Source organism: Saimiri boliviensis, chromosome 14 (assembly GCF_048565385.1).
Source record: "Saimiri boliviensis isolate mSaiBol1 chromosome 14, mSaiBol1.pri, whole genome shotgun sequence".
In the NCBI taxonomy this organism is placed as follows: Eukaryota; Metazoa; Chordata; class Mammalia; order Primates; family Cebidae; genus Saimiri; species Saimiri boliviensis.
The window spans coordinates 15,680,001-15,703,903 of record NC_133462.1 but is presented as its reverse complement, the minus strand read 5'-3'; the positions used below and the strand labels follow the sequence as shown (position 1 = coordinate 15,703,903).

General features: G+C 53.2%; 1 protein-coding gene across 2 annotated transcripts; it reads right to left on the bottom strand.

Moving 5' to 3' along the window:
- Positions 1-711: 711 nt before the first annotated feature.
- On the bottom strand, positions 712-23,720 carry TGFB1 (transforming growth factor beta 1). 2 transcript variants are annotated; one of them, XM_010331054.3, is made up of 7 exons: positions 22,476-23,720; positions 17,627-17,787; positions 15,990-16,107; positions 13,432-13,509; positions 13,148-13,298; positions 2,172-2,325; positions 712-1,013 (listed from the first exon to the last, which is right to left on the bottom strand). In XM_010331054.3, the coding sequence occupies exons 1-7, from the start codon at positions 22,831-22,833 to the stop codon at positions 855-857; spliced, it is 1,179 nt and encodes a 392-aa protein (XP_010329356.1). In that variant the 5' UTR covers positions 22,834-23,720; the 3' UTR covers positions 712-854. The 2 variants fall into 2 exon arrangements, with proteins under 2 accessions (XP_010329356.1, XP_003943233.1); XM_003943184.4 differs by having other exon boundaries at positions 13,148-13,295; positions 22,476-23,719.
- Between the last annotated feature and the right edge of the window lie 183 nt (positions 23,721-23,903).

Below are 23,903 nucleotides of genomic sequence, written 5' to 3'. Positions count from 1 at the left end.
ATTTCAGCTTCCCAAAGTGCTAGGGATTACAGCCTTGAGCCACCCCGCCTGGCCTGAACTACGTTTATTGTCTTCCTCAGCATCCCCCATTAAAGCAGGTTCCTGGTAGGCAGGAACTCCTCCCTTAACCTCTCTGGGCTTCAGTTTCCTCACCTTTTTTTGTTTCTGAGACAGGAGCGCAGTGTGGAGAGCTCAGCTCACTGCAACCTCCACCTCCCAGGTTCAAGCGATTCTCCTGCCTCAGCCTCCCGAGTAGCTGGGATTACAGGCATGCAGCACCACACATGGTTAATTTTTGTATTTTTAGTAGAGACAGGATTTCACCATGTTGGCCAGGCTGGTCTCGAACTCCTGACCTGATGATCTACCTACCTTAACCTCCCAAAGTGCTGGGTTTACAGGCGTGAGCCACCTGTGCCTGACCTCCTCACCTTTAAAATGGGTGTTATCAGAGTCCCTGCATCTCAGTGTTGCTATGGTGGTTGAATGAGTTCACTAATATAAAGCACTTAAAACAGTGCCCAAGGTGCTCAATAAATAGATCTAACTACCAGCAGGGATCAGTAGTGTTCCCCACTGGTCCCCTGTGCCTTGATGCCAGGCAGAATGGTGCAGACAGGCAGGAGGAGGTAGACAGGGAGGGAGATGGGGTGGAAGTAGGGAGACGTCAGGGAGGGAGACCCCAGTCAGGCGCCCAGTGACACAGAGATCTGAAGTCCTCTCTCCACCTTTAATGGAGCCCCAGGTGGGCTTGGGGCACGGGTGTCCTTAAATACAGCCCCCATAGGCAAGGCAGTGGGGGCGGGGTAGGGCGGGGCCGGGCCTGCCGGGGCGGGGCGGGGAGGGGCGGAGCCTCAGCTGCACTTGCAGGAGCGCACGATCATGTTGGACAGCTGCTCCACCTTGGGCTTGCGGCCCACGTAGTACACGATGGGCAGCGGCTCCAGCGCCTGCGGCACACAGCACGGCGCCGCCGAGGCGCCCGGGTTATGCTGGTTGTACAGGGCCAGGACCTGCGGGCGGTGGACGGGTCAGGGTCAGGGCTCAGGGCTAGCGGAGGAAGACGACCCTCCACTCCCCCCCCGTCCCCCTCCCCCAACTGCGCCAGCCTCTTCCGCTGTCTCTCCCCGCATGCCTGTCCGCATCTTCCCATCTCCAATTCGGTCTCTCTTATCTTCCTCCATCCTATCTTATTCTGTCTCTCCCACCTGTCTGATTTTCTTTTTTCTTTTTCTTTTTTTTTTTTGAGACGGAGTTTCTCACTGTTACCCGGGCTGGAGGGCAGTGGCGCGATGTCCGCCTCAGACTCCCGAGTAGCTGGGATTACAGGCATGCACCACCACGTCCAGCTAACTTTTTGTATTTTTAGTACAGACGAGGTTTCACTGTGTTGGCCATGATGGTCTCAGACTCCTGACCTTGTGATCCACCCGCCTCGGCCTCCCAAAGTGTTGGGATTACAGGCGTGAGCCACCGCGCCCGGCCCTCATTTTCTTTTTCGACAGGGTCTCTCTCTGCCACCCAGGCTGGGGTGCAGTGACGTGATCATAGCTCACTGCAGTCTTAACCTCCTGGGCTCAAGCCTTCCTCCCGCCCCAGCCTCTGGAGTAGCTTGGACCACATGCAAGCGCCATCACTCCTGGCTATTTTTTTGGGGTTGGGGGGGCGGGTAGAGATGGGCTCTCACTCTGTTGCCCAGGCCGGTCTCGAACTCCTGGGCTCAAGCGATCCTCCTGCTTCAACATCCCAAAGTGCTGGTATTACTGGCGTGAGCCATGGCACCCGCCCTGATTTTCTTTCTGTCTGTCCCTCCTCATGTTCGCCTCTTGCCTTGTTTTGTACCTGTCTTTCTCTCTCCTTGCCCTAACTCTGTGTCTGTGTCTGCCAGTGTCCGTCTGCCTCTCATTCTGTCTCTCCATTTCTCTCTGCGTTTTTCCTTCCATCTCCCTGTGTTCTCCACTTCACCCCCATCCCTCTGTTACTTCAGCTCTGTGAGTCTTCGTATCTCATGCCTCTCTCCCCATCTCTTTATGAATTCCCTCCCACCCCATCCCTCTCTCTTTCTCCCCATCCTGCCAACTCATCTCTCTGACTTGACTTCTCTTTCTCTCTCCTCTTCCTCCATCCTGGCTCCCCCCAGCGCATCTCCTACCCCCGTGGGCCAGACGTACCTTGCTGTACTGTGTGTCCAGGCTCCAAATGTAGGGGCAGGGCCCCAGGCAGAAGTTGGCATGGTAGCCCTTGGGCTCATGGATCCACTTCCAGCCGAGGTCCTTGCGGAAGTCAATGTACAGCTGCCGCACGCAGCAGTTCTTCTCCGTGGAGCTGCAGGCAGGAGAGACAGTTGTCAGGGGCATGGAAGGGCTGCCACCACAGAAGCTTCGTGCCCCTTGTCCCCAGGTGTGTGTGTCACCCTAGGTTGCCCCCCCTCAGTCCTGTCTCCATCTGGGTCTCCCTTGCACCCCCTGTGATAATAACAGTAATAGTCATGATAATCACTAACAGATGAGGCACCTCCTCCAGTCGAGTACTGTGCTAAGAGCATTGTAATAATTATCTCCTGCGGCAGGCGCAGTGGGTCACGCCTATAATCTCAGCACTTTGGGAGGCTTTCTCTGGGCACTTTCTTTCTCTGGGCCGAGCCGAGGGTGAGCTAGGGGCGAAGAGCAACCGTCCCGAACTCCTGGTTCAATCCTGTTGAGGCTGTGGCCTTGCTTAGACCCCTCAAGAGACAGCCACCTATGGGAGCACAGCCCAGCCTTTCAGACCCCAACCTCCTTGCAGGTGGATTGCCTGAGGTCAGGAGTCCGAGACCAGTCTGGCCAGCATGGTGAAACCCCATCTCTACTAAAAATACAAAAAAAATTTAGCCCGGTGTGGTGGCATGTGCCCGTAATCCCAGCTACTCGGGAGGCTGAGGCAGGGGAATTGCTTGAACCCGGGAGGTGGAGGTTGCAGTGACTCAAGATTGCGCCACCACACTCCAGCCTGAGAGCAAGACTCTGTCTCAAAATGCGTAAATAAATTAAATTTAAAAAATAAATAATAAATAAATAAATAAAACAATTATCTCATGCAATGCTTAAGACAAGCCTGTAAGAAGCCAGACAACCATCCACCGGGAACTAAATAAATGATGGTATGCCCACACCCTGGAACATAAAAAATAACACAGCTCTATGTATACTGATCTGCTCTATTTGTGCAACAAATGTTTATTGAATTACTACTGTATGCCAGGCTGGGATCTACTGGGGACTGGGGGCAAATGAAACAGATAGAAATAGGCTAGGCGTGGTAGCTTCTGCCTTCAATCCTAGTACTTTGGAAGGATGACGTGGGAGGATCGCTGGACCCAGGAGTTCGAGGTTGCAGTGAGCTATATGGTCACAGCACTGCATACCAGCCTGGACAACAAAGCAGATCCTGTCTCTAAAAGAATTTTTAAAAATTTTTAGATTTAGGCCGGGCGCGGTGGCTCAAGCCTGTAATCCCAGCACTTTGGGAGGCCGAGGCGGGTGGATCACGAGGTCAAGAGATCGAGACCGTCCTGGTCAGCATGGTGAAACCCCGTCTCTACTAAAAATACAAAAAATCAGCTGGGCGTGGTGGCGTGTGCCTGTAATCCCAGCTACTCAGGAGGCTGAGGCGGGAGAATTGCCTGAACCCAGGAGGCGAAGGTTGCGGTGAGCCGAGATCATGCCATTGGGTAACAAGAGCGAAACTCCGTCTCAAAAAAAAAAAAAAAAAAAAAAAAAAAAAAAAAATTTAGATTTAAAGAGACATTTGGGAGGAGTACCCAGAAAAAATAAAATAGACAGAAATCTCTGCCCTCCAGGTTCATGCTATAAATTGTTGTGTCACTCCTCTGCTCTGAACCTGGCTCCATCTCATGGCAAATGCCCAGCTCCTCACCATGTGCCACAAGGTGTTACCGAATCTGGCTGATCTCCACTCCCTCTCTCTCATGCCTACTCCACTGCAGTCACACAGATGTCTTGTCTGTTCCTCAGACAGTCTTACCTCAGGGCCCTGCATCTGCTGTTCCCTCTGCCTGGCTTGCTAGTCCCACAGATAACCACTCCAGCTTATTCCTTCACTTCACTTATTCTTTCTTTTCCTAATTTTTTTTTTTTTTTTTTTTTTTTTGGAGACGGAGTCTTGTTCTGTCACCTAGGCTGGAGTGCAGTGGCGCGATCTTGGCTCACTGCAACCTCTGCTTCCCGGATTCAAGCAACGCTCCTGCCTCAGCCTCCCGAGTAGCTGGGATTACAGGTGAGTGCCACCACACCTGGCTATTTTTTTTGTATTTTTAGTAGAGACGGGGTTTCACCATGTTGACCAGGTTGGTCTTGAACTCCTGACCTTGTGATCCACCCAACTCAGCCTCCCAAAGTACTGGGATTACAGACAAAAGCCACCATGCCTGGACAGGGGCACACTATGTTGCCCAGGCTGGTGTTGAACTCGGGCTCCAGGGATCCGCGCCTTAGCGCGGTGAGATTACTGGTGTGAGCCACCTTGCCTGGCCCCTTCGATTCATTTAAACCAGGCGTCCCCAAACTACGGCCCCCGCGGGCCGCATGCTGCCCCCTGAGGCCATTTATCCAGCCCCCCGCTGCCCTTCAGGAAGGGGCACCTCATTCATTGGTGGTCAGTGAGAGGAGCACAGTATGTGGCGGCCCTCCAACGGTCTGAGGGACAGTGAACTGGCCCCCTGTGTAAAAAGTTTGGGGACGCCTGATTTAAACCTTAGCTCAAATGTCCTTCACTCAGGGAGCCTTATCTCCTAAAGCAGTGCCTGGAATGCAGTAGGTACTCAGTAAATATCAGTTACACGACTGACGATCACCTCCTCAGAGATACCTTTCTGAGCCATTCTTTCCAAAATATCCAAGTGACTGTTAGTTCAATTCAGTGCAATACGGTATTGCAGTTATGCAAGAAAATATATAAATGTCAGCATTTGAAATGGGGCAAAATCATCAGTGAAGCTGAATGAGAGTTTACAGACGTTCATTATCTTATCTTCATTTCTTTTGTATACATTTGAAATTTTCCATAATAAAGCAATTTAAATCAGAATAGGAAAAAATAAAAAGTTGAGGGTGACTTTTTTTCTTTTTTTTGAGACAGAGCCTCACTCTGTCACCCAGGCTGGAGTGCAGTGGTGCCATCTCGACTCACTGCAGCCCCCGCTCATATAGATTGGTGGGGCCAGCGGGGCTCGGGGTTCACGCCTGTCATCCCAACACTTTGGGAGGCTGAGGCAAGCAAACTTGAGGACCCTGTCTATACTAAAAATTCAAAAATTAGCTGGGCGTGGTGGCACGTGCCTGTAGTCCCAGCTACTCGGGAGGATGAGGCAAGAGAATCCCTTGAACCCAGCCTCAAGTGGCACCGGATACCCTGGAAGCAAGACAAAGCCTTTCCAAGAGCCACAGAAACCTGAGAAGGGAGTCAGGAAATGGATCCCTGTGAGCTCAGCCTGGTCCCACCCAATTTGGTTGGACCTCAGTTTCCTCATCTGTTCAGAGGTAGGAGCTACCAGATCAAATAAGGCGTTAACCTGAGGGCCAAGGGAGCATCATGGACAGGCTTGGGGAGGGCTGCAAACACCTGAGATGATATGCACATGTGTGTATGTGCATATATTTCTGGGGAAAAGGTTTCTGGCTTTCACTTTATCACAGGAAGTCCTAAACACACAAAAGGGGAAGAACTAGTGTCCAGAATCATATCATCTTTTTGTTTTGTTTTTTTGAGATGGAGTTTCACTCTTGTTGCCCAGGCTGGAGTGTAATGGCATGATCTCAGCTCACCGCAACCTCCACCCTCCCGAGTTCAAGCAATTCTCCTGCCTCAGCCTCCCAAGTAGCTGGAATTACAGGCATGCGCCACCATACCTGGCTAATTTTGTATTTTTTTTAGTAGAGACGAGGTTTCTCCATGTTGGTCAGGGTGGTCTTGAACTCCCAACCTCAGGTGATCTGTCTGCCTTGACCTCCCAAAGTGCTGGGGTTACAGGCATAAGCCACCGTGCCCGGCCCAGAATCATCTTTAATTTCCAGTTCAATCCTAGCTGGGACTCTGAGGTCCTCGGATTTGAACATCTGTGATACTTTTTTTTTTTTTTTTTTTTTTTTTGAGACGGAGTTTCGCTCTCCTTACCCAGGCTGGAGTGCAACGGTGCGATCTCGGCTCACCGCAACCTCCGCCTCCTGGGTTCAGGCAATTCTCCTGCCTCAGCCTCCTGAGTAGCTGGGACTACAGGCATGTGCCACCATGCCCAGCTAATTTTTTGTATTTTTAGTAGAGACGGGGTTTCACCATGTTGACCAGGATGGTTTCGATCTCTCGACCTTGTGATCCACCCGCCTCGGCCTCCCAAAGTGCTGGGATTACAGGCTTGAGCCACCGCGCCCGGCCTGGTCTCCATCTCTTGACATCATGATCCATCCGCCTCGACCTCCCAGAATGCTGGGATTACAGGCGTGAGCCACCGTGCCTGGCCCCACTTTTTTTTTTTTTTTTTTTTTTTTGAGATGGTGTTTCACTCTTGTTGCCCAGGCTGAAGTACAATGGCACGATCTTGGCTCACCACAACCTCCTTCTCCTGGGTTCAAGTGATTCTCCTGCTTCAGCCTCTCGAGTAGCTGGGACTACAGGCGTGGACCACCATGCCTGGCTAACTTTTTGTATTTTTAGTAGAAATGTGGTTTCACCATGTTAGCCTGAATGGTCTAGATCTCCTGACATCGTGATCTGCCCACCTCAGCCTCCCAAAGTGCTGGGATTACAGGCCACCTGGCCCAGCTGTATACTGTTATCCAAGTCAGCAGCTCTCCATGTGAGCTCACAGGACCAGTGGCAGCATCACCTGGGGACTGTGGGAAATGCAGAGTCTCAGGCAGCACCCCAGGCCACTGAAAGCAGAAACTGTCTGCAGGGCTGGGAACAACCGTCCATGCTGAACAAGCCCTCTGGGTGATCCTCTTACTCATTTTTTCAGGATACATTCAGGGCCTACCACGCACTGGGCCCTGGGATACCCATGGCCCTTGCCTTTGCAAAGCCTTTTCCCTCCAGTCTCTCAAGACCTCGGCCGGGTGCAGTGGCTCACTCTTGTAATCACAGAACTTTGGGAGGCAAGACGGGGAAATAGCTTGAGCCCAAGAAGTTTGAGACCAACCTGGGGAGCATAAGACGACCCTGCCTCTACAAAAAATTGCCGGGCGTGGTGGCTCATGCCTGTAATTCCAGCACTTTGGGAGGCCAAGGCGGGTGGATAACGAGGTCAGGAGATCAAGACCATCCTGGCCAAAATGGTGAAACCCTGTCTCTACTAAAAATATAAAAACTACCTGGGCGTGGTGGTGCACGCCTGTAATCCCAGCTACTTGGGAGGCTGAGGCAGGAGACTCACTTGAGCCCTGGAGACGGAGGTTGCAGTGAGCGAAGATCTCACCATTGCACTCACTCCAGCCTGGGCAACAGAGCCAGACTCCATCTCAAAAAAAAAAAAAAAAAAAAAGAGCCAACAGAGACTGTTTGTGGAATCAAAGATCTACTTGGGCCCCAGGGAAGCCCGAGAGGCCTCATATCCACCTTGGATATTGGAGAAAGGGGTTAGGGAGGAGGTTGTGTGCAAGCTGCTTTAAGAACACATTTTCCTATGAAAGTTTTTGTTTTTTTTTTTTCCCAGTCTTTTTAAGGTTCGATCAGGTATATATATGTACTTTTTTTTTTTTTTTTTTTTTTGAGACGGAGTTTCGTTCTCGTTACCCAGGCTGGAGTGCAATGGCGCGATCTCGGCTCACCGCAACCTCCGCCTCCTGGGTTCAGGCAATTCTCCTGCCTCAGCCTCCTGAGTAGCTGGGATTACAGGCACACGCCACCATGCCCAGCTAATTTTTTGTATTTTTAGTAGAGACGGGGTTTCACCATGTTGACCGGGATGGTCTCGATCTCTCGACCTCGTGATCCACCCGCCTCGGCCTCCCAAAGTGCTGGGATTACAGGCTTGAGCCACCGCGCCCGGCCATATATGTACTTTTTTTTGAGACAGGGTCTTGCTCTGTCACCCAGGTGGAGTGCAGTGGTGCAACCTTGGCTCACAGCAACTACTACCTCCCAAGTTCAAGCAATTCTCCTGGCTCAGCATCCAGAATAACTAGGATTACAGGTGCGCACCACCACACCCACTAAATTTTTTTTTTTTTGAGACGGAGTTTCGCTCTTGTTACCCAGGCTGGAGTGCAATGGCGCGATCTCGGCTCACCGCAACCTCTGCCTCCTGGGCTCAGGCAATTCTCCTGTCTTGGCCTCCTGAGTAGCTGGGATTACAGGCACGCGCCACCATGCCCAGCTAATTTTTTGTATTTTTTTTTTTTTTGAGACGGAGTTTCGCTCTTGTTACCCAGGCTGGAGTGCAATGGCGCGATCTCGGCTCACCGCAACCTCCGCCTCCTGGGTTCAGGCAATTCTCCTGCCTCAGCCTCCGGAGTAGCTGGGATTACAGGCACGCGCCACCATGCTCAGCTAATTTTTTGCACCATTAGTAGAGACGGGGTTTCACCATGTTGACCAGGATGGTCTCGATCTCTCGACCTTGTGATCCACCCGCCTCGGCCTCCCAAAGTGCTGGGATTACAGGCTTGAGCCACCGCGCCCGGCCGATTTTTTGTATTTTTAGTAGAGACGGGGTTTCACTATGTTGACCAGGATGGTCTCGATCTCTTGACCTCGTGATCCACCCGCCTCGGCCTCCCAAAGTGCTGGGATTACAGGCTTGAGCCACCGCGCCCGGCCAATTTTTTTGTATTTTTAGTGGAGATGGGGTTTCACCATGTTGGCCAGGCTGGTCTCAAACTCCTGGACCTTAAGTGATCCACCCATCTCGGCCTTCCAAAGCGCTGGAATTACAGGCGTGAGCCACTCCACCCAGCTGGAAAGTTTCAAACATACACAGTAGCTACTTCAGCAATGATCAACTCACGGCCAATTTCCATTGCATCTCTACCCCATCCACTAACACTGTATTATCTCTCTTTTTTTTTTTTTTTGAGACAGGGTCTCATGCTATCATCCAGGCTGGAGTGCAGTGGTGCAGTCTTGGCTTACTCCTCACTGCAACCTCCCTGGTTCAAGCGATTCTCCTGCCTTAGCCTCCCAAACAGTGGGGACTACAGGCACGCACCACCATGCCCAGGTAGTTTTTGTATTTTTAGTAGAGGCAGGGTTTCACCGTGTTGTCCAGGCTCGTCCCAAACTCCTGACCTCAGGTGATCCACATACCTCAGCCTGCCAAAGTCCTGAATTACAGGCATGAGCCACTGTGCCCAGCCGCATTTTTGTATTTTTAGTACAGAGACGGTTTCACCATGTTGGCCAGCCTGGTCTCGAACTCCTGACCTCAAGTGATCCACCCTCCTCAGACTCCTAAAGTGCTGGGATTGTGGGTGTGGGCTACCATGCCTGGCCTCTCTTAGGAGTTTTTCAAAATCCACAGAATCACCCCTCTCTCTTTGTATATATATTCAGGGTTAACTATATGTAGACTAACCCTTGAACAATATGGGCATGAACTACGTGGTCCACTTACAAAATGTACCACTTCCAGGCGAGTTTTTCTTCTGCCTCTGCCACCCCTGAGACAGCAAGACCAACCCTTCCTTCTCCTCCTCCCCCTCCTCCTCAGCCTACTCAATGTGAAGACCTTTGTGATAGCCACTTCTGCTCAATGGGTGGAAAATATATTTCCTCTTCCTTATGATTAAGTACGTTTTCTTTTCTCTATCTTATTTTTTAAATACAGGATATAGGCCAGGAGTGGTGGCTCACGCCTGTAATTCCAGCACTTTGCGAGGCCGAGGCAATCAGATCACCTGATGTCAGGAGTTCAGGATCAGCCTGGCCAACATGGTGAAACCCCATCTCTACTAAAAATACAAAAATTAGCCAGGTGTGGTGGTGTATGCCTGTAATCCCAGCTACTTAGGAGGCTAAGGCAGAAGAATTGCTTGAACACGGGAGGCAGAGGCTGCAGTGAGCCGAGATTTTGCCATTGCACTCCAGGCTGGGTGACAAGAGTGAAACTCCTTCTCAAAAAAAAAAAAAAAAAAAAACCCCGCCGGGCGCGGTGGCTCAAGCCTGTAATCCCAGCACTTTGGGAGGCCGAGGCGGGCGGATCATGAGGTCAAGAGATCGAGACCATCCTGGTCAACATGGTGAAACCCCGTCTCTACTAAAAATACAAAAGTTAGCTGGGCATGGTGGCGCGTGCCTGTAATCCCAGCTACTCAGGAGGCTGAGGCAGGAGAATTGCCTGAACCCAGGGGGCGGAGGTTGCGGTGAGCCGAGATCGCGCCATTGCACTCCAGCCTGGGTAACGAGCGAAACTCCGTCTCAGAAAAAAAAAAAAAAAAAAAACCCACCAAAAATACAGACATAGGCCAGGAGCAGTGGCTCATGCCTGTAATCCTAGCATTTTGGGAGGCTGAGGCTGGTGAAACCCTGTTGCTTAACATTTTCTCTGTTCCTGTCTGTAGAAAACTGTTGGGATCTGCAGTTCTGATGGGGTTTGATTTTTTTTTTTTTTTTCATAGACAGGGTCTCACTCTGTCCTGAAGTGCAATGGCATGATCCCAGCTCACTGCAGCCACAACCTCCTTGGCCTCCCAAAGTGCTGGTATTACAGGTATGAGCCACCGCACGTGGCCTTCAGGTTTGATATTTTGGCAAGACTTCCTAGGTAACATTGGGTCCATCCCTACAGAGGCTCACATGACTGGCTGTCTCCTTTGTAATGTCAGCTGCTGTTGGCACTCAAGACCTCAGTTTGTTCCTTCACAGGGTTGCTGGGCTGATGGCACTAAAATCTGATGGTGAAGGAGTCTGGGAGCAGGGCTGATTTTCCGGCAGAGGAAAAGCAGGTGACAAAGCCCAAGACACCACCAAAGTCTTTTAAGCAGGAATGAGGTCAGATGATCACTTTAATTTTACAACATTCTAACTCTCCGTTTCAGCTTTCTAGGAATCCAACATTTCGGCTTTCTTAGATTGCAGGATTAGTATTCTAGCATCTTAGGATTCTAACATGCTGACAGCATTTTCAACTTTCCAGGATTCCTACTTTCTGACCTTCAAGAATCTTGGCATTCCTGAATTCCAGTATGCCAGTACTGTATCCCGACACTCCACAGTTCCAAGCCCATCTAGAGGTTCAAGCTAACATTTTTCTTTCTTTTTTTTTTTCTTTTTTTTTTTCTTTTTTTGAGACGGAGTTTCGCTCTTGTTACCCAGGCTGGAGTGCAATGGCGCGATCTCGGCTCACCGCAACCTCCGCCTCCTGGGTTCAGGCAATTCTCCTGCCTCAGCCTCCTGAGTAGCTGGGATTACAGGCACGCACCACCATGCCCAGCTAATGTTTTGTATTTTTAGTAGAGACGGGGTTTCACCATATTGACCAGGATGGTCTCGATCTCTCGACCTCGTGATCCACCCGCCTCGGCCTCCCAAAGTTCTGGGATTATAGGCTTGAGCCACCGCGCCCGGCCCTTCTTTCTTTTTTTGAGATGGTGCAATCTCAGCTCACTGTAACCTCTGCCTCCCAGGTTCAAGCGATTCTCCTACCTTAGTCTGAGTGCCTAGGTAGCTGTAATTCTAGCTGAGTAGCTAAGATTACAAGTGCCCATCACCATGCCCAGCTAATTTCTGTATTTTTCTTTTCTTTTCTTTTTTTTTTTTTTTTGAGACGGAGTTTTGCTCTTGTTACCAGGCTGGGGTGCAATGGCGCGATCTCAGCTCACCGCAACCTCCGCCTCCTGGGTTCAGGCAATTCTCCTGCCTCAGCCTCCCGAGTAGCTGGGATTACAGGCACGCGCCACCATGCCCAGCTAATTTTTTTGTATTTTTAGTAGAGACGGGGTTTCACCATGTTGACCAGGATGGTCTCGATCTCTTGACCTCGTGATCCACCCGCCTCAGCCTCCCAAAGTGCTGGGATTACAGGCTTGAGCCACCGCGCCCAGCCTAATTTCTGTATTTTTAATAGAGATGGGATTTCACCATGTTGGCCAGGCTGGTCTTGAACTCCTGACCTCAGGTGATCTGCCCACCTTGGCCTCCCAAAGTGCTGGGATTACAGGCATGAGCCACCACGCCTGGCCTGCTGCCACCTTCTATTGATAAATTCCCAGCATTCTAAGATTCTAACATTCCAGCACTGAGTCACAGCATGCTGGAATACCAATATTCCGGCTTTCTTCAGCTCCTACATTTGTGGGTGTGAATATTTCAAAACAGAATTCTACCATTGTGAGCCCAGGATTCGAATATTCCAGTCTGCCAACACTGGTATCCACATTAGGCCAATGGTGTAGGAATTCCACGTGGGCCATCTTCTCATTCTGCATTCCCAAATTCTAGGATCCCAGTGTTTCATCTTTCCTTCAGTCCACCCTTCTCCATTTCAGTAATTAACACCAAATTCTAGCATTCTAGACCCTCAACCTGCTAACAAGTTAGGGTTCCAAGATGGTGACCTTCCAACTGTATTCCAACCTTCTCAGGGTTCAGCTTCCTAACATTCTGTGATTCCAAGACTCCAGCAAGACAGCAACCTGATCCCAACATTACAAGACTCCCACTTACTTGTTTGTTTGTTTTTTTGTTTTTTGAGACAGTTGCACTCTGCCGCACAGGCTGGAGTTTGGTGGTGCAATCTTGGCTCACTGCAACCTCTGCCTCCCAGATTCAAGTGATTCTCCTGCCTCAGCCTCCCAAGTAACTGGGATTACAAGCACCCACCACCATGCCCGGCTAATTTCTGTATTTTTAGTAGAGACGGGGTTTCACCATGTTGTCCAAGCTGGTCTCAAACTCCCCACCTCAGGTGATCCACCTGTCTCGGCCTCCCAAAGTGCTGGGATTACAGCCTCCCAAAGCCCAGCACAAGACTCCCAGTTCTTACACCCTAGACCCCATCCCCTAAGCCCTTCAAGCTTCAGCTTCAGCCCTCCCTTTAGGAGACAGACGCTCAGCCCAAGCACAGCATCAGCCAGGTGTCCAACCTGGAGCACCTGGTCAGCAGATGGCAGTCATGCCCCCAGCCTAGAAGGCCTCTATCCAAGGCTGCAAGGTTTACCTGAAGCAGTAGTTGGTGTCCAGGGCTCTGCGGTGCCGGGAGCTTTGCAGATGCTGGGCTCTCTCCAGCGGGGTGGCCATGAGAAGCAGGAAAGGCCGGTTCATGCCATGAATGGTGGCCAGATCACCTCGGCGGCCAGTAGAGAACCCTACTTTGGTGTGGGAGTCAGAGGATAGGGGACATATACAGACACTCTCAGAGGGACAGACAAGTGGGGCACGGGGCCGATGAGGACACAGGCGCACACAAATCACAGCTGGGCATGACAGGGAAGCGGGTCTTACCGTTGATGTCCACTTGCAGTGTGTTATCTTGGCTGTCACAGGAGCAGTGGGCGCTAAGACGAAAGCCTTCCATTTCCCCTGTAGCAGTGGGGAGAGGGAAGCAAGTCTGTGGGTGTAGCTCACCCAGGCCATGAAGGAAGAGGAAGGAAGGAGCAAACCCCAGGGGGTTCCTTCCTGCCTCCCCTGCCCACCCCGCTCTGCCTTCTCTGCAGCTCTCTTGCTTCATTTATTTATTTATTTATTTATTTATTTATTTATTTAGAGACAAGGTCTCGCAGCCTCAACCTCCCAGGCCCAAGCAGTCCTCCCACCTCAGCCTCCCAAGTAGCCAGGCATGTGCCACCATGCAAGACTAATTTTTTTTTTTTTTTTGAGACAGAGTCTGGCTCTGTTGCCCAGGCTGGAGTGCAGTGGCACGATCTTGGCTGACTACGACCTCTGCCTCCCAGGTTCAAGCGATTCTCCTGTCTCAGTCTCCCAAGTAACTGGAATTACAGGCACGCGACACCATGCCTAGTTACTTTTTTGTATTTTTAGTAGAGATGACGTTTCACCATGTTAGCCAGACTAGTCTGCAACTCCTGACCTCAGGTGATCTGCTAGCCTCAGCCTCCCAAAGTGCTGGGATTACAGGCATTAGCCACTGCACCCAAACTACACGGCTAATTTTTCAATTTTCTGTAGAGACAGGGATCTCACAATGTTGCTCAGGCTGGGCTCAAACAATCCTTCCACCGTGGCCTCCCCAAGTGCCAGGATTACAGGTGTTAAGCCAGCACCCCTGGCCAGCATCATTCTCCTGAATGAATGAGTGGATGATGCTGTCTAAGCTCCTACGATGTGCCAGAGCCTATGCTGTGTGCTTGGGACTCAGCATGGACCAAGACAGATGAGCTCCTTCTAGGCCTCTGTGGAACAGCCCAGAACACTCCTCCTGGTGCCCTCCTACTCCCTAATCCCTATTTTTTATTTTATTTTTTTTCAGGCGGAGTTTCGCCCTTGTTGCCCAGGCTGGAGTGCAATGTTGCGATCTTAGCTCACTGCAACCTCTGGCTCCCAGGTTCGAGCAATTCTGCCTCGGCCTCCCAAGTAGCTGGGATTACAGGCATGTGCCACCACGCTGGCTATGTTTGTATGTTTAGTGGAGATGGGGTTTCACCATGTTGGTCAGGCTGGTCTCGAACTCCTGACTTCAGGTGATCGCCTGCCTCGGCCCCCGCAAAGTGCGGGGATTACGGGCATGACCCACTGAGCCCAGCCATCCCTACTTTTTCATGTGGCCAGGCTACTACTTATTGCCCTCACCCAGTAAGCCCTCCTAGACTCCCCAGGTGGGTCCAGGTGCCTTTTCTGGGCTCCCAACTTTTCTGGACACTTAGGGTGTCCCCTTCCTGGACGCCTCCCTGTCCCAGCCTTGGCCTCTCTACCCATGCCTCCCTGTCCCATCTTTGATCATTCTAGGTCATTACTGCCTGGTGGGGCCTTGACAAGATCTCTTAGATGTCCAGAAGTGACTATGGACCCCATGAGGGCAGAACTGAGGGCTGTCTTGGTTGCCACTTTGTTCCCCATGCCACCCAGCACAGGGCCAGGCACACTGCAGGAATCTGTAGGTAAGTATTGAATAAAAGCATGAATGAGAGGGAGGTGAGGGAGAGAGATACGGGCATCGTGGACCGTGCGAGGAACAGGACAGAGACAGTCATTTCCTGGACAGGTCACATGAGTTAGGCTCTCCCTGGCCTCCGGGCCTTTGCACTGGCTGTTCCCTTTGCCTGGAATTTTTTTTTTTTTTTTTTTTTTTTTTTTTTTTTTTTTTTTTTTTTGAGATGGGATCTCACTCTGCTATGTATGCTGGATTGCAGTAGTGTGATTACGGCTCACTGCAGCCTCGACCTCCCAGGCTGGAGTGATTCTCTACCTCAGTCTCCCAAGCAGCCGGGACTATAGGTGCGCACCAGCAGGCATGGCTAATTTTTGTATTTTTGTAGAGACCAGGTTTTGCTGCATTGCCCAGGCTGCTCTCAAACTTCTGATCTCCAGCGATCCATCCTCCTTGGCCTTCCAAAGTGCTGGGATTACAGGTGTGAACCACCATGCTCAGCCCCAGAATACTCTCACAACCCTCCTTTTCCTGACCGTTCTACTCATCCCTCCAACAGCAGCTCAGGAGCCCCTCCTCCAGGAAGTCCTCCCTGATTGCAGGCTGGGTCAGGCACCTCCTTTGGGCTCTCCATCCCAGCCCCACCCACTCTGGGTCATCACCGCCTTACAAGTATATTCCCCACCTACCCACCGAATGGACCATGAGCTCTGTGAGGGCAACGATGGGGCTGTTTTAGTCATTGCTGTGTCCTTGGCATCGCCCATCACAGGGCAGGGCAGAGAGATGCTCAGGAAATGGATTAGCCAGTCACTCAGGTTTCCATGCCACAGAGGGAACCAGGTCTCAACCCCTTCACACCAGTACTGACAGGCATCCTAGGCAAAGTGACCCCAGGACAAACAATGGCGTGGACCCCATTGAGGAACAGGTGGGACACATGAGCGAGCCTCACCTCCATGGGTCAGCCACTGTCGCACAACTCCAGTGACATCAAAAGACAACCACTCCGTCGAGTCGCTGGGAGCCAGTAGCCGGTTGCTGAGGTATCGCCAGGAATTGTTGCTGTATTTCTAGAGGATGATGAAGGTGGGAGAGAGACAGTGGTAGATGCTGCCACGCCTCCACATATACTAACTGAACCCTTCATCCCATCTGCTCCCCCAAACGGGCTCGCAGACAGTTCCCAGGCACCACCTGCCCTCTCAGACATCCACACTGTGCGACCCTGCAGCACCCATCCTCCCCCACAGCACCCGTGAGAGTTGAGATGGAGGGCCAGGCGCAGTGGCTCACACCTGTAATCCCAGCATTTTGGGAGGTCGAGGCGAGCTGATTACGAGGTCAGGAGTTCGAGACCAGCCTGGCCAACATGGTGAAAACCCGTCTCTACTAAAAATACAAAAATTAGTTGAGTATGGTGTAGTCCTCACTATTTGGGAAGCTGAGGCAGGAGAATTGCTTGAGCCTGGAAGACAGAGGTTGCAGTGAGCCAAGATCATACCACTGCATTTCAGCATGGGTAACAGAGTGAGAGACTTCCTCTCAAGATAATAATAATAAATAAAATAAAATTCTGCTGCTAACGTTCTGGGGTTTGCTGAGCATACAGCTCTACAGATTTGACACCCTGAATTCTTTTTTTTTTTTTTTTTTTTTTAAAGATGGGGTTTCACCATGATGGCCAGGCTGGTCTTAAACTCCTGACCTCAGGTGATCCACCCACCTCAGCCTCCCAAAGTGCTAGGATTACAGGCGTGAGCCACCACGCCCGGCGACACCCTGAATTCTAAGTCAGTAACTTAGAAGTCATTTTGTAATTCAAATGTTTGGTAATATCTCAAGATTTCCACATTGAATGAGCCTGAGAAGCTTTAGAAGACTAATATTCTATAAACCCAAGAGTCGGCCACGCATGATGGCTCATGCCTGTAATCCCAGCACTTGGGGAGGCCGAGACAGGTGGATCATGAGGTCAGGAGATTGAGACCAGCCTGGCCAACATGGTGAAACCCCATCTCTACTAAAATACAAAAAATTTAGCTGGGCGTGGTGCGCACGCCTCTAGTCCCAGCTGCTCGGGAAGCCGAGGCAGGGGGATCGCTTGAACACAGGAGGCAGAGGTTGCAGTGAGCCAAGATGGTGCCACTGCGCTCCAGTCTGTTGACAGAGCAAGACTTTATCACACACACACACACACACACACACACACACACACTCTCTCTCTCTCTCTCTCTCTCTCTCTCTCTGTCGCTACTAAAACTACAAAAATTAGCCCAGCGTGGTGGTATATTCCTGTAATCCCAGCTACTCAGGTGGCTGAGACAGGAGAATCACTTGAACCTGGGAGGCGGAGGTTGCAGTGAGCCAAGATCGTGTCACTGCACTCCAACTGGGGCAACAGACCAAGGCTCCGTCTCGAAAAAAGAGAAATGAAGAAATAAAAAGAGTCCTAGGATTGCACGGTTTGCATTTCCTCTATCCTTCAGGGACCAATTAGGCAGATCTCATAGCCAGCAGCCCCACAGCTGCCCTGCTGGTCACAACTCACGCTCTCCAGCAGGAGACCTTCCCTCGGGCTCACGTCCTCACCTGGTACAGCTCCACGTGCTGCTCCGCTTTTAACTTGAGCCTCAGCAGACGCAGCTCTGCCCGGGAGAGCAACACGGGTTCAGGTACTGCTTCTCGGAGCTCTGATGTGTTGAAGAACATATATATGCTGTGTGTGCTGTGCTTGAACTTGTCATAGATTTCTAGCAGGGAGAAATGCAGAGAGGCGATCAGGGGTTTGGCAGAGGTAAGGGGAGCTGGTGGTCCCAAGTCTAGGAGTTTTGGAACTGACAGCTCTGGGGTGGAGTTGGTCTCGGTCTTGTAGGGTTTGTCTCCTTTGAGAATCTAATGCCACCGCGGATCTAACCGGAGATGGAGCTCAGGCGGTCATGCTCACTTGCCCACTGCCCACCTCTTGCTGTGTGGCTCAGTTCCTAACAGGCCACAGGCTGGCACTGGTCCTCAGCCTGGGGATTGGGGACTGTCGTCTTAGAGGGCAAGGGCGGATACAGGGGACCAGTACAAGAGGCTACTGTAATGGTCTAGGCAAGAGATGAAGGGGGATGGGCAGAGGAAATGGTGAGAAGTGCTCAAATTCTGGATCTGTATACTTTGTCTTAAAAAAACTGAGCTTTTGTTGCTCAGGCTGGAGTGCAATGGCACGATCTTGGCTCACTGCAACCTCTGCCTCCCAGGTTCAAGAGATTCTCCTGCCTCAGCCTCCTAAGTAGCGGAAATTACAGGCACCTGCCACCATGCCCAGCTAATTTTCGTATTTGTAGTAGAGACGGGGCTTCACCATGTTGGCCAGGCTGGTCTTGAACTCCTGATCTCAAGTGATCTGCCTGCCTCAGTCTCCCAAAGTGCTGGGATTACAGGGGTGAGCCACGACGCCCAAATGACTCTGAAATTTTTTAGCTGTGTGACCTTGGGGGAAGCGATTTCTCCGCCAGGTTTGTTTCCTCCTCTGTAAAATGGGTCCTAACCACACTCCTCTCTCAAGTAGCATCATCTATCTTGACTAAGGCTGGTACCAAGGTGAACCACTCTGTCTGCTCAGGCCTTCCTGGGACTGAGAGCCCCAAATTGCAAGCACCCCTAAAATGCAGAGTAAGGATCAAGGGCACTGGCTTGGAGTCAGATAGCACCTCGGCTGCCTCTCAGCTGTGTGACCTTGGGCAGTTGACACCCTCTTTCTGAATGTCAGTTTCCTGTTATTCTTTGAAAAACAGCAATAACATTAAGCTCCCTGCATTCCCACCCAGACTCTCCTAATTGAAGCTCTGTGTAACATTGGGCAAGTGAATTAGTCTCTCTGAACCAGGTGCTCATCTATAAGACAGGAGAGAGTGACTTAGAACCCATTCCTGGATTATAGGGGGAAATGAGATGACCCAGGTGAAGCCATGTGGCACCAAGTCTGCATCCACTCAATCACTGGTCACTCAATGACGTGTTTGTTTAAGAGCACTGGCCAGGTGCAGGGGCTCGCGCCTGTAATCCCAGCACTTGGGGAGGCTGAGGCAGGTGGATTAGTTGAGGCTGGCCAAGCCGAGTTCGAGACCAGCCTGGCCAACATGGTGAAACCCTGTTGCTACTAAAAATACAAAAATTGGCCAGGCACGGTGTTGGTTGGGTGCCTGTAATCCCAGCTACTCGGGAGGCTGAGGCACGAGAATCACTTGAACCTGGGAGTCGGAGGTTACAGTGACCCGAGATTGTGCCACTGCATTCCAACCTCAGGGACAGAGTGAGACTCCATTTCAAACAATTTTAAAAAAAGAAAAATTAGTGAGGCGTGGTGCTGGGTACCTGTAATCCCAGCTACTCAGGAGGCTGAGGCAGGAGAATCGCTTGAACCCGAGAGGCAGAGGTTATAGTATGGCCAAGAGTAAGACTGTGTCTCAAAAAAAAAAAAAATTAGCTGGGGGGTGGTGGCTCATGCCTGTAATCCCAGCAGTTTGGGAGGCTGAAGCGGGTAGATTACCTGAGGTCAGGAGTTTGAGACCAGCCTGACCAACATGGAGAAACCTCGTCTTTAAAAAATACATAAATAAATAAAACAAAAAGCACTATTTGCCAGATACTATTTAAAGCACTTTACAAAGATGAAGACATTTAAACCTTACAATCTTATACTATTATTATACCCATTTGATAGATGGAGAAACTGAGGCACAGAGATTAAGTAATTTGCCCCAAGACCACATAGCTAGGAAGCTGCAGACTAGGATTCCAACTCAAGCTGTCTGGTTCCAGAGACTGTGCCTTTTTTCCCCCCCGCCCAGAGACAGGGTCTCAGTCTATCCCCCAGGCTGAAGTACAGTAGCACAACCATGGCTCACTGCAGGCTGGAATTCCTCCCGCCTCAGCCTCCCAATATGTTGAGAGGCTAGAGATTGGGCTCTTAACCCCTATGTGATTCTTCTACTTTTTATTATTAGTTTTCTACCCTTAACTCCCTTCCCCAGCTGGTTAGGGAAAGTGAAGTTCATTCTGGGTAGAAATGGCTGCAGTGGGGAGAAAAGGAATGTGGGTGTTTTCTTCTTCTTCTGACAGGGAGTCTCACTCTGTGGCCCAGGCTGGAGTGCAGTGGCGTGATCTCGGCTCACCGCAACCTCCACCTCCCGATTCAAGCTATTCTCCTGCCTCAGTCTCCCGAGTAGCTGGGATTACAGGCGCCTGCCACTCTGCCCAGCTCATTTTTGTAATTTTAGTAGAGATGGGTTTCGCCAAGTTGGCCAGGCTGGTCTCAAACTCCTGACCTCAGGTGATCCACTGGCCTTGGCCTCCCAAAGTGCTGGGATTACAGGCGTGAGCCGCTGCACCCAGCCAAGGTGTTTTCTAGTTTAGGAAAAGGTTGGGGTTGGGATTGAGGGAACAAGCCACGAACCCCTGGATCAACCGGGGCAACTGCTGCCAGCCTCCTCTAGTGGGGCGGTGAAAATAGTGAGAAAAGAGCCTGGTGAGAAAGGCAGAGGAAACCCCTTCCTAGGGCCCCCTTCCCTCTTCCTCCTCCTCCCCAGTCTCCCTCCCCACCGAGCCCCAATAAGCCCTATTCTTGGCCCAGAGGTTACTCAGCAAACCCTAAAGGAAAGGCAGAACCTTGGCTGGGGAAGACAGATAGGGAAGGAGAGAGAGAGGAGGGAGAGCAAGGGCTGGGGGGTGCTGCAGAGAGGGAGAGGTGGGGAGATGGCAGCGACAGAGGAGAGGGGAGGTCCGAGAAGAAAAACAGGGAGAGAAAAGTCAGAGGGACAAAACCAGGAGCCCCAGGTGTGGACAGAGAGACTAACGGAGACGAAATGGGGAGACACGTGGGGAGAAGAGACACAGAGGCATTTGTGGGGAGAACAGGATTGGAGGGGTCAGTGTTAAAGGAACCTCTACAACGAAGATGAAGCGAAGAGAAGGCGAGACTAAGACCTGGGTGCGGAGTGGGCGTCACTGGGCTGGAGCAGTAAATTGGCCGGGGACCCGCAAGCCCCCACTGCGCAAGAGTCAGTGAAACCTGAGGGACCTTCCCCCAGGCTCTGAACCACGCGGGACGCCCAGGTCCTCGCGTGGGTGCCGACCGGGCCGTCCCAGCGGGAGCCCCGCCCATAGCTGGGGTGAGGAGGGCAGGAGGCGCCACAGCCAGGAGGGCGGGGACCAGACCTGCCCCGTCTCGCCCCGGGCTCCGCGCGCGATCCCCGCCCCCACCGGGGGCATGGGAAGGAAAGGGAAGGGAGGAGGGTGAGGCGGCCGGACGCTGGGGTTTCCCCAGCCACCCGGAGAGGAACTGACTCTGGGCTCCAGACTGCCAGCGTTTAGCACAGTGGGGTCCTCTTGCCGTTTGGTGGAAGAGCAGGCTCCTCCCCCCGCGCGTGGCACCCACGTGGGGCTTTCTCACCCCTCCCAGCTTGATTTTCTCACCGTGGTCTTGTAGACTCACCCCCAACCCAGCACTTCCCCAGCGGCTGGGTTCTACTCAGCCCATTCCCCTCCATCCTGCGGCGAGGTGGGGACTCGCAGTGTAGATGGCGCTGGGTATTCTCTCCTCTGCCCCGCTCACACCACCTTTCCCACGCTTGTCTCCCCTCTCGGTAAAGCCCTTCCCCAGACCCAGAATTCTAGGTCTCCTGAGAGCTCGATTCCTCCGCTGGGCTCCCCGCTCTTCCCTCAAGTCCCAGCGGGAAACACCGAGGACACCTCCGCATCCTGGGCGCCCTCGCGGGTCTCCGCTCCTCTCCTGCTAGCCTCCTCCTTCCGATAACCTCGTCTTCCTTTCTCCCCACATTTATCACACCAACCGCTGTTTCTTTTTCCACGACTCTCCCCCAGCCTCGCACCCTGCGTGTTCTTCGCAGCCTCTGGAAGGGGGTCCGCTGTCCCTTTCCTGGCACCCCCTGGGGTGGCCTTCATCTAGTTTTTCTGTCTTTCTTGAAACTTTCCACCTCAGGACCCCCGCGCTCCGGGTCGACTTTCCCCCGTGCCTCTCTTTTCCTAAATCCTGGCGTTTTCGCTTCACCCACACCAGGCTCCCCCATCTCTGCAGCTCCCACCCCACGGACCCCCTCATCCAACACGTCCTGAAGAGGGAACCTTCTTCTACCCTCTCCCTATTACTTCTCTCCCTCTAGGGGACTGCCCCCGCGACCCCGCATGTTCCTGTCGCCCTGCAGAAGTGGTCCACTTGGCTATTTCCTCCTCTCCAAGACCAGGCACCTGGTGGGTAGAGGGCTCAGTGCCATCCTCTTTCGACACCCCCTCCGGCCATCCCCTGTTCCCTGAGCCCCGGGGGTCCTGTTCCTCCGGCCAGTTTTCCTCTGCCAGTCACTTCCTCCCCGTGGCCCCGGCACTCCGGCGCCCCCTGGGGGTCCCCCTCCAGACTCCCCTGCCCCTCCGAACTTACCGTGGTGGGTTTCCACCATGAGCACGCGGGTGACCTCCTTGGCGTAGTAGTCGGCCTCCGGCTCGGGCTCCGGCTCGGCGCTCTCCCCGGCCACCCGGTCGCGGGTGCTGTTGTACAGGGCGAGCACGGCCTCGGGCAGCGGGCCCGGCGGCACCTCCGCCTGGTTCGGGGGGCTGGCGAGCCGCAGCTTGGACAGGATCTGGCCACGGATGGCCTCGATGCGCTTCCGCTTCACCAGCTCCATGTCGATGGTCTTGCAGGTGGATAGTCCCGCGGCCGGCCGGCCGAGCGTCAGCACCAGTAGCCACAGAATCGGCGGCAGCAGCAGCGGCAGCAGCCGCAGCCCGGAGGGCGGCATGGGGGAGGCGGCGCCCCCCGGCACTGTCGAGAGCACGAACAGGGCTGGTGCGGCGGGGCCCCCGCAGGGGCTGGGGGTCTCCGGGGAAAAGGCAGGAGGGCCTCAAGGGAAAGTTGAGGTCCTCAGGGCGCAGTGGTGGAGGGGAGGCTCTGACCGGGGTGTCTCAGTATCCTACGGAAATAATCTAGATGGGCGAGATCTGGTACAGAAGGTGGGTGGTCTTGAATAGGGGACCTGTGGCAGGTCGGAGAGAGATCCGTCTCCTGGGGGAGAAAGGAGAGTCTAGGATGCGCGGGGACTCGGGAGACAGGCCGGAGATGAACGCTGCGTGCAGGGGGGTGCGCCCGAGGTCTGGGGAAAAGTATTTGCGGGAGGTCGGGTCGGCGACTCCCGAGGGCTGGTCCAGAATAGGGGCGCCTGCAGGACGCTGTGTAGGGGGCAGGGAGGAAGCAAGCGTCCCGACGGTGAGGGGAGGCGGTCTGGGGTCCCCAAGTCCTGCCTCCTCGCGGGGTAGCGTTGCGCCAAGAGGTCCCCGCGCCTCCGGCTCCCAGCGGCAACGGAAAAGTCTCAAAAGTTTTTTCCTCTTCTCCCGACCAGCTCGTCCCTCCTCCCGCTCCTCCTCCCCCTCCTCCCCGCAGTGGCGGGGGCGGCTGCGGCGGCTGCTGGTCTCAGACTCTGGGGCCTCGGGCTGCTCCTCGGCGACTCCTTCCTCCGCTCCGGGCCGAGGCCGGCCACACGGGTGGCTCAGAGCCGGGGGGTGCCCCGGACGGGGCGTCCCCCCTGCCCCCGGCCGGGGCCCTCGCTGTCTGGCTGATCCGCGGAGGGAGGTGGGAGGGAGATGGCCCAGGGCGCGAAGGGCGGCGGTGGCGGCGGCGGGGACCCACTAGGTCGGCGGGGGGGTTTTGAAGCCGCCCCGGCCCCACCCAGGAAGCTCACGGGGCGGGAGCGGGGGCGGCTCCCAGGGGGAGGGCATGGGGGGGCTGGGCCACCGTCCTCATCTCGCGTGGGCGGGCTCCGAGGGGGGTCCCTTCAGCCCTGGGGGGGAAAGGGGGCGGGCACCCCGGCTCCGC